At 36.2% G+C, this 10,558-nt stretch overlaps 1 protein-coding gene across 2 annotated transcripts in view; it reads left to right on the forward strand.

The window, feature by feature from the left end:
* Positions 1–9,539, forward strand: part of LOC122263795 (uncharacterized) — a 24,594-nt gene extending 15,055 nt beyond the window's left edge. For both annotated transcript variants that reach the window (XM_043032413.2, XM_043032414.2), the window contains exons 2-3: positions 5,105–5,661; positions 6,163–9,539. In XM_043032413.2, coding sequence (XP_042888347.2) covers positions 5,464–5,661; positions 6,163–6,687 — 723 coding nt within the window. In that variant the 5' untranslated portion in view covers positions 5,105–5,463 and the 3' untranslated portion in view covers positions 6,688–9,539. The remainder of the gene's footprint in view (positions 1–5,104; positions 5,662–6,162) is intronic.
* The last annotated feature ends 1,019 nt before the right edge of the window (positions 9,540–10,558 follow it).

Genomic DNA, 10,558 nt, shown 5'->3' on the forward strand with positions numbered 1-10,558 from the left:
AGAGTTACAATACGATGTTCATGCACTTTTGTGGATGTTTTAATATGCAAACAGCCATCCGTATATGGTGAACAGTACTTTTAAATCCCATAGTAACTGATTTAAAAAGACTTTTCATATATGGTATGTCCATATGATTGAGAATAAAGAAGGTATTTACTATTCATGCATTGTAATGGCTTATATACTTCACTAGCATGAGAGGCCTTGAAGCTTGTTAAAAAAAAAAAAACAGGCTAATCTGCCTTCAGGAATTATTATTTTCCTACTCTGTCAGATCAGAATATATCACCTTGCAGAGATTGCATGCAAGCTATGTTCATCTTACAGTTAATTTAAGGGACTCATTTCATTCCCAAACCTTATAAGGTTGCTGTGGTCACAAAAGTGAAACGTGTATATAAACTATTGATCAAGTAATGTGCATGACACTTCCTGGTGACTTTTAAAAGTTTGTTGAGTGTTTAGAGGACAGCTGCATTGGCTTTCAGTATCCGTATATTTTCTGTTGGTGTAGTGACTGTGTGCTATCCAAATCCACTTGAAACTAGCTGTGATATGTGAGAGAAAGTCTACAGTTGTAAGCCCAATCTGATGGTTGTAACGTGTCAAATTATTGCTGTAGTCTCCATGCTCTGGCAATGACCATCAAACCTTCACAATGTATATTCTGCCAGATAGAGCTTTAGCTGGTTCCCAATTTGATGATTGATCATGAATGAGGTCTTCAAGCTCTCTATAAGCTCTATTTTGCCTGAATAAAGTTGGATTCTTAGTTGTGGCAAAGCGCTGAAAAGTGTGGAGTCTTAGCCAACTGGGGTGAGACAAGTAGCAGAAATGCAATTGTCTTTCAAATATTAATGGAATCACCAATAATTCATGAAGTTTATGAAACCTATCAACACAAACTGTTTCTTGGCGGTATTAAGTAAAACATTAAAGAGAAATTTTGTTTGTAAATGTAATTATAACTTGGATAAATGAAGTTATGACTATAATATGTTGCATATTATGAAGTTTATATTGCTAAACAATTCTTAATTTTTGTATATTGAATGATGTAGGTAAATATTCTGCACATTACTGAGAACTACCAGCCATCCAATAAATCAGTGCTGATTGACAACAAGAGCTTACCTTTAATTTCTCATCTAGTTTGCATATTTATATTTTGTGTTTCTAATCAAATGATAAGATCTATGTACAGTTTTCTAATAAATGGCATTTGCATTCCAGCAATTTGCAACATAGATGTCCCTGAGTGGGGAGGAACGAGAGTTGCGCTGTGTGCTGAGCTGGTTCTGTAACTGGGAAGACCACCAGAAGGAGCAGTTCCTTACAGTCCTTGTGGAAAAGGCTGTTCCTCCTGATGTGGACCATCTATTCAGGGTGGGTTTCTGCTTCGCTTCATGACTGAAAAATCATGCGATAGATAGATGAAAAGAATTTTGGATTGGAATTCTAAGTCAATCCTATGATTACTGGTGCTGTTATTTTAGATTGGGTCTTTTGACATTAAATTAAGAGTCTAAAAGAAGATTCAACGCAAGTGGAAACTGTACTAGTGAACTTTGAAATATTTACTTTTGGGTAAAATATGAAGTAGATCAAGGTAAAAGGAAAGAGAGATTTTTTTAAATAATGCATCTTTACTTTCTTCTGCATGCCAGTAACTACCAGAAAAATAAGGCTAGTACACATACATCTTAGCATGAACATGTTCAGGTTTACTCAGAGTAAACTGTGCCTAGGTACTCCATGCATGAGCTTTAGTTTAGATATGTTATGTAACTCTTAATGAGGGCTGTCAGAATTTTTTTCATATCAAATTAAAAAACAACATTAAAATCTAGATTGAAAAATCATGTGAGAGGGTAACATCATGCTCTATATCATGGGAAATTCCTTATGGTAAAGGAGTTATGGCTAGATTCCCTTCCCTCTCCCTCACTTTCTGTGCTGAGAACTATGCATACATATTAGAAGTAAAACATTAGTAATAGAAAACTAATAGTAGTAAAAAATGGCTCAAACTAATTAGTTTTGAATACTGTTGGCATCTAAATGTGTAAATACAGTAGGGATCTTGTGATTACATGATTAGCTAATTCAAAGAAAGTTACTGGATGAGTTATGAGGTTATGAGGAGTAATAAGCAGCAAGTAAGAAAAAATCAGGACATTGCAGCAGTCCTTATCACCACAGCCAGATGCATCTGCCCCCACACCCACCCCCAATCCCCCTCACCTACCCACCCACTACGGAACCCACAGCTACAAAAGATCCACCTTCATGAGAAAACAACAAAGAAAATTAGTAAATAAGAGAACAGCAACTTCAAGAAATACCAGATACTTCTGAAATTAATGAGGATGACGAGAAAACTATGTTGTGATGATAAGACAGCTGGAAAATATCTGTACCTTTTACTGTTTATGCACAGATCCAATATATGAGCATGAATTCAGACACTATATAAGATGCAATTTCTCTGCTCATGTGGATGAGAGAAGACATCAATCTACAAAGTAACTGTTATTGATTTACTTATTTATAATAGATGACATTGGTTTTGTTGGAGTAAAATGATTGATGGCAAGTCTAAGAATACCACTTAATGAAAATTATGAATACACTAGATATCTAGAATTCCTCTCTCAAGAAATGAAGTCCACATTCATGAAACTATTTGAAAACACAGTGCAGCTCATTCTGAAAATACAACTAATAAAATTGGGAAGACAAATGTTTTGTAAGGTGTCACCTGGATGAAACTTAGATATGGATTAGTATTAGTGCACGTTAAGGACAGCCCTAGAAAAATCACACAAGAGGACTTTCATTAATTAATGGAAGAGGAAGCACATGGGTGTTATCTAGTGGACGGTCTGTTACGAAGGTTCATCTGGCAGCATGAAGAATGAAGGTGCACTGTGTTTATTTTCATGATCTCTCAGCCACAAGTTCATCTATGAATTCTCCATTGGAGATGGTGATTTGTATCTCTTGTTATGCATATCAGAAGACATTATTGCTGAAGAGATTTATCAACACTATGCAAAAGTTAAAAAAATCCCTGAGCCTCTAATATGAAAAGAGAAGGCCCAGTGGAAGAAAATGTAAGACACTGCTTAAGGCCTCTCCCCCTCCCTGCCAAAAAAGAAAAATCTTTAGATTATTCAGCAGGAGCCTTCTAATCATCCTGGATATAAGAACAAATGCTGACAACTCTGACACCTCACACACAGACATGATAGTACTTTGCCTTTAGGGAGTGCTAGGGAGACTAGGAAAAAAAGAAAAGAAAAAAGAAAGCATAGTACAAGAAAGTAATGCAATTATTCAGATAAATGAATGCAACATTGGCCACTATCATGCCTTCCTTTAGCTACATTGAAGGCATCAGTAATGATTGGAAAGTAGTGTGTGAACCATTTTAGGGTCTCCCAGCTCTACCAAGGAGCTGAAGGAAAAGAACCAGACTCCTTGAGAGTGTCACCATGTGAACCTTTCAACGATATCGCCACAATCATCTTGGCATCTGGTATCGCTCACTGTGATAAAGATCCATCTTTAAAAATCAGCAAAGAAAGAAATGAAATACTTAGCCTGGGAACCAAGAAAGTGGAGGAGGGTGTTATGGTCTGATGAGACAATTTCACACCGACCCCTTCTAGCCCAAATACACCCAAGGAACAGCCAAGCACCTTGTTTGTTACTGTGATGTTGTTGAGGTCTTTTTGGTAGTGCAGTACCTACTTGTTGTTGCATAGATAAACTACAATCAAACTGTAGGTACTTGCTGATCACCTGGAGAACTACTTGCTTGTCTGCAGGAGTCAGGTGTTTCAGCAGGACAGTTTCCTTGCCCAAATGGCCATATTCATTTGGGATTTGTTTGACTGGGTTGGTGTTGACTATATCAAGGACTGGCCAGGCAATAGCCCTGACCCCATCCCCATTGATAACCTGTGATATCCCTTGAAGGCCAGCCTCTTTGGTCTTGTCACCTCCACCATTCCCAAGCTGATTGCTCAGCTTAAGGACAACTTGGCAAACCTAGTCCTCTCCCTCCTCTAGAGCCTGGCCCTCTCAGCTTCTCAATGCCTCTCGAGTTGCCTGTAAAGGAAGGGCCTCCTGATGAAGTACTAAATACATAGTACCACATGTGAACTTTAATTATTTATGTATGTGCTTGTTTGCCATCATGAGATGTAGAAGTCACTTGTGCCAAGTTCAGTTGCAGTGCCTGTGTACATATTGTATACAGTTCATTTAAGTTATCATCTATATTTCATCTCACATTGTCAAAGAGCAGAGTAGTAACCATTTTCATTGTCAAACAGCATGTCTTCCAAGTAATGGGCTTGAGGAAGAGGAATATAGAATGTCCATTACGAGTGCCTGTGTACTGAGGAAACTAGAGTATGCCTTAAATTTTTATTTGATCTGTAGAACTTCATAAGTGACTATTAGAGTGTAATTTGTCACTGGAAACTAAAATTGAACATGTCAAATGATAAGTACACATGCAAGCTCAACATTAAGTTGACTGTGATGCTTTAAGTGTCAGTATTTTATTTCATGATCAGATTTTGTATGTGCTTTAGATGAACAAGACTAAGTTGCTTTAATTTTAAGGAGGTTCTTGTGTAAACTGAAATCAGGTGTGATAAATTGTTTAATATGATTTTTTTTAGATGCACAACAATTTATGTGAATCCATTATCTCATTATTCATTACATTTCTTGTAGTTCACAATCATTTTCCCATCGTAGTAAAGATCATGACTTTTAGCATTAATTTTTGTTTCTATTTGCTTTTTGTCCCTCCGTCTGTAGACCATTTTTTCATATCTAGTGATAGAGATAAATGAAAATCTTGGTTAAGCCGCACATTTATTGCCATGGTAAAATTAGTTTGCAATTAACAGACTTGCAATTGTTAAGAATGTAAAACATTTTAAAAACTATGCTGTTGTAAATAATTGATGCATCAAAAAAAGAGAGAATATGTATTTGTTTGTTTGTTTTTGTTTTAATTTTGTGAAAGAATTTGCAATTCATTTGATTATGCATTCATATATATATTTTTTTCTTTCAGGGCTTGGATCAGCTTAACCTTAATGGATGTTGTCAATCTGTGATACAGTGCCAATTGAAGCTATTCTCTCAGTGGTTTGACAACTGGACCGACCAGCATCGTAATCGCTTCCTGTTTAATCTGCAGCTGAAGGACCCAAGTTTTGTTGAGAAATTCCATGCTGTTGTCAACCAGAAAACTTGATTAAGAAGTGGACAACTACACCATTGGGATCATACAAATTCATGCATGGAAGAGAAGTTTGCAGTAAGATTCAGAAGGGAAAAGAATTTGAGTTTTGATACACCAAGTACACTTTAAAAACAAAGCAAAAGAGAAAATTGTCCAAGTGCAATTGCTAAATTGAGGATCAAGTCATCATGCCGCAGCAGCATACAACAAGCGACCAGGTAAACTTCCTGACTCAGTGGTTCACCAGCTGGTCAGAAATGCAGAGGGAAGACTTTATGCCCATCCTCATCCAAGCCTATAAACCCAAGGACCACATCAACGGCCTTCTGGGTGGCATGGATGCTCTGACTGTCCATGGACGGAGGCCCTCGCTCTTCGACTGTCAGGTAAGGGGCATGTTCATTTGTGAAAGAGAACATCGTCTTTACAGTAGCTTCTTTGAGGGATCTGTTGGGCTTGTGGATTTTTGTTTATATTAGTAAAAAATGATTTATCTTTTTTCCCTCATACTTCTTTCCCCATCTTTCTATACAAAGATAGATATGAAACAATCTCTCCTCAGTGTTTTTTTTTTGTTTTTTTTTCTCAGCACTGTTGTAAAATATTTAGTGAATATAACTATTGTCCTGTCAGGTCACAAGATACAGAAATGAGTTTTTCAAGTTCATCTGATTGTCATGGAAGGGTCAAGTCTTGGTATACTGTTACAAGAAGCATAAGAAATATTATCAAGTAGCAACAAATGTAACAGCATTAAATTTTATGACTACAGTCACTGACTTAAATCATTTAAGTTTAAATCTAAATATATAGCATTGTTTGGGGTCCATCAGATTGGTAAATTTTTTTGCAGATATCAAATATTTATTGATCAATTTTTTTTCCAGGTTAAACTTTTTCACGACTGGTTTGGAAACTGGACAGAGAGTGAGAAAAGTCGCCTGCTAGAGCAGCTCCGAATAACAGACCCAGATTTCATGTCCCAGTATGACAAGCAAATCAGCAGCAGCAGCCCCATGTCCCAGGAGGAGTCCCCAGCCCCAGCTGAGACTCTGGAGGAAGGCCATAACCCTCCCAGTTCTGTTAGCTCCCCGCCAAGCACACTTCCTCGCTCCCACAGCCCCCACGACTCAGGCTTAGATGAGCCACCCAGTGACAGTGACCACACAGAACCCCACAGCCTGGACTCAAGCCATGAACCAGAAGACCAGAGGACAGCCAACTCGCAGGCAGCATCAGAGAGCGTCACGGTTCCTGCACCTGCCGTGAAGTCTTGTATCAGCTCTGTAGAGAACACACCGTGTCAAAAGCCTGAAACTTTGGCTAATGGTTGTAGTGATGGTATAGTCTCAACTCCATCAGAGCAAGTTCTAACTACAACTCCCATTGAAGAGGGACAGGTGGAGCAGTAGGGAAACAGTACGCATCTCTCTCTCTCTCTCTCTCTCTCTCTCTCTCTCTCTCTCTCTCTCACTCTCACTCTCACTCTCACTCTCACTCTCACTCTCACTCTCACTCTCACTCTCACTCTCACTCTCACTCTCACTCTCTCTCTCTCTCTCTCTCTCTCTCTCTCTCTCTCTCTCTCTCTCTCTCTCTCTCTCTCTCTCTCTCTCACTCTCACTCTCACTCTCACTCTCACTCTCTCGCTCAATCTCATATCAGTAGTAATATGATATTTTAATATTACTTTTGCCTTTACAGTTTAGAGATTTTGCTTTTGGAAGAAATGCTTAGTAGACCAAGTCAGGCAAGAGTAAAGTAGAACAACATTCTTTTATCCATGTACCTGCAAAGATAATAACTTTTCACTGTTTAACATAAAAGGGATTGTTCTCTTTTATTGTTAGGCAGTTTTTTTCAGAATATTTTTATTCATTGAGATTTATGATTGTTTACCATATTGTGATATTTATAGTGGACATGTAAAAGCGTATCATTTTCTTGATACTGAAGAAATATATTTTACTATTCCCGTCTTAGATTTCAGTAGTATAAACCATTTGACACAACACACCTGAATATAGATTAGAGAAGCATTACCTGGAACCTGGTGAATACATGCAGCTTATCAGTCTTTTTCTTTTAATCAGAGTAATCGATCTTACAGGAATAAGTGCGTAAATCAGTACAAGCTTTTAAATCCGTACAAGCTTTTACTTCAGTTATCTCATGAAGTACTCAGAGTTTTGCATAATACATCAGTACCGTTAATATGGTCTCTCAGTGCTTCCAGGGCTCTATGAAATTAGAGCAGAGACTCATGGTAAAATAATGAAAGACTTTGGCACAAAATATAGTATGACATTGAGTGTTTAAATATCAGCTTCTGTTGTTGTCATATAATAGCACGAACATAGATTGTATGAAGTGAACATGAATATTTTGAGATTATAATTATCCAGCAGTTAGATTAAGAAGTATACCTTACTGTTACTCTTTAAATATTCAGAATGATCATTGTATGTTTATTTTATTTTTTTTCTGTAACTACAAACATTTGGTGGTGATGTCCATATTTTTCTCTCTCACTTTTTCTCTCTCCCTCTCTCGCCTTTTCTTTCTCCTTCTTTTTGCCACCTAGAGTTCTTGCTCTGTCTCTCTCTGTCAATCTCACTAATTATCTTCTCACCATCATACCTGTGTGATTAGCATATATAATTAGCCTTTACAACAGTATTTAGTAATGTATGTAATACCTTGAATTTTTTTACTAAATCTTGACATTAAGATATTAGATATCAGATTGTAAAAATAGCTGTATGGTTACTAGGGGTTTTGTGCCTCTTTTCATCATGTATGGAAGGAATATTCGAGCTTTCATACTCATGGAATACCAAGTTATTTTGATATTTATTTGATCTGAATCACTGACATGTGGAAGTAAGTGTTAAGCATAGGCATCTAAGTACAATATCTTTAAATTGGATTTGTGCTTTATGAAATGTTGACTCTATATTGCATAGATTTCTGTTAGTCATTATTATTTTATTTTATATATATTTTTGTACTAGTTCACCTCTTTATTATCACTTTCTTAATGGTGTAGAACATGCTCCATATTTCTGTATTTCGATAATCTAAATCATCTTATTTCCTTTTATATCCTTTACTTCTTTCCCCCTTTATTATCCTTCAAAAGTCCTTTGATAATTGTACTTAACATTCCTATTTATAGTTCATCACATTCCATATTAGTTTGTATATTCATTATTTGTAATATCTCATGGAGCACAAACCAGAAAATTGGTGTGCAGTCAGTCATTCTGTTTAATACTTTGCTATGTTTTGCTCCCAGGATGCATAAGTATCACTTTTCAGTATGATGTGTACTTGCAGCTATTAGACCAAGAATTTGAGTAAATCCCACCAGAAGAGTGCAGTTGTAAGAAGATTTGAATGTATGTGTATATTACTGCAGAGAGAGAGAAAAATATCTTTTGTGAATTGTAAAATTGCGGTAGATTTTGTATGAGATGGAATGTTTTCAAGCTCTCAAAAGTGTCATTAGATAATGTGCTGTTTAACTTGGAACCATAGAAAATGTTATTTGTTGCATTACTTTGATAATAGTTTTGGGAGTTACTGCACAGTACATAGACTTCCCTAGAGTACTAGAGATGCCTGATGTAGCCTGTGCTTCATTCAGAGTATAATCGTACCGCATTTTTACCTTATGAAAACATAGCTTCTTCCCTCCAGCCTAAAGGCAATTACTCAAACCTATGTGAATCTTCAAAACGTAAGATAAGTGGTTCAAGGTCTCTTGTTCATATATGTATATGACAGTGATATATTCCTGATAAATGGATTAAAGAAATCTGTTTGTAGATCATTCTTATCAAAAGACTTTCAGCAAGATTAGTTTATATAATATGAATGTATTAATAATGTTGTGAAATAAGGCTGAAATACTTAAGACTTTTTTCTCTGTTTAAGTCACAAGAACTTTCATAGTAATATTGGTTCATTTTGTTAGTCAATAGAGATGATGTTCCTTTATCTGGTAAGGTAGAAACAAAATGTCCAACTGTCATTTGTATGTATTAATGGGGCAACTTTTCTATGTATCTATGTCTTTCTAAAGTATTTTATTGCTGAAACAAGATTTTTACTGCAATATATATTTTTTGACACCTATAGGATGTACAAAAGCATGAATATTAAATAGATTAATCCTTATATGGATTATTCATATATCATAAATGTATTGAATGGGCCAAGTGGTTATTGTTATCTTCATAAATAAAATGTTTTCTGATCATATGATTTGATTTACTGGTTCTAGTTGCATTATAAAAACAGAAGTAGAGTTTGCTCTCAATTCAGTGAGTGACAGGAATGAGCAATCATATTTTGCAAAATTCTAGTTCCTGTTCAAAATTTAATATTTTCAGATCTCAGCAATTAGAATCTGAAGTTGGTATTGAAGTGCCGTTCAGATCCACAATTTGATTGATACTATAGGTATAAAAAGTCGAAAGATATAAAATATGAAAGTACACAATCTTCAATTATAGTAGTTACAGATAGCAATTATTTGGGATAACTGTGTGTTAAGTGACTTCCTCTCCGAGTGTCACGCATTTTGAAACTTATAATGACCCTCTCACTCTTTCCTTTAAGTTACTTATACCACTCTGACACTTACTTCTTTGTCCTCAATGCTAATAATCAACATTATAATAGAGTCTGTACTCTTAATATTTGATATTTTCAAACATTCCACCAGAATCTTTCATAACATTATATAATGTTGCATTATATAAAAATAGTCACTAGGTCTATGAGGAGGACGGAATAATGCTTGAAATATTGAAACTGACTGTAACAAGACAACTTACAATGGGTCTTGTGAATAATAACTTCAAAGAGATTATACTGAGCTGACCACATCATTTATCTAAATCTTGCTGTGTTAGCACATCTTTCACAATGCAACCAGGGAGATGTTATTATAAGAAGTTGAGAAAATGGTACGGCTTTACGGCCAGGGTCCCATTGCCCTTGGCTAAGATGGCACCCTTCCAGGAATTTGATCTTGGTAGTGCCGCCTTTGCCTGACTGGTTCCTCCTACTGAGATCCACTGTGGTCCTTTTCAGGGACACAAATACTGAGTCACTGAGGCTAACAGTATATCATATGTAACAAAATATTACTACTGCTTTACCTCCAGGATTCCTATGTTAGTCCGACTCACCCATACAAGGGTAAATCTACACAAATACTCCGACTGCTACCGAAAATCCTTCGGTTGCGTCTCCTTCCATCACAGCTTCTTT

Source organism: Penaeus japonicus, unplaced genomic scaffold (genome assembly GCF_977035675.1).
Source record: "Penaeus japonicus unplaced genomic scaffold, GWHDUDI00000001_assembly GWHDUDI00000020, whole genome shotgun sequence".
NCBI classification, from domain to species: domain Eukaryota; kingdom Metazoa; phylum Arthropoda; class Malacostraca; order Decapoda; family Penaeidae; genus Penaeus; species Penaeus japonicus.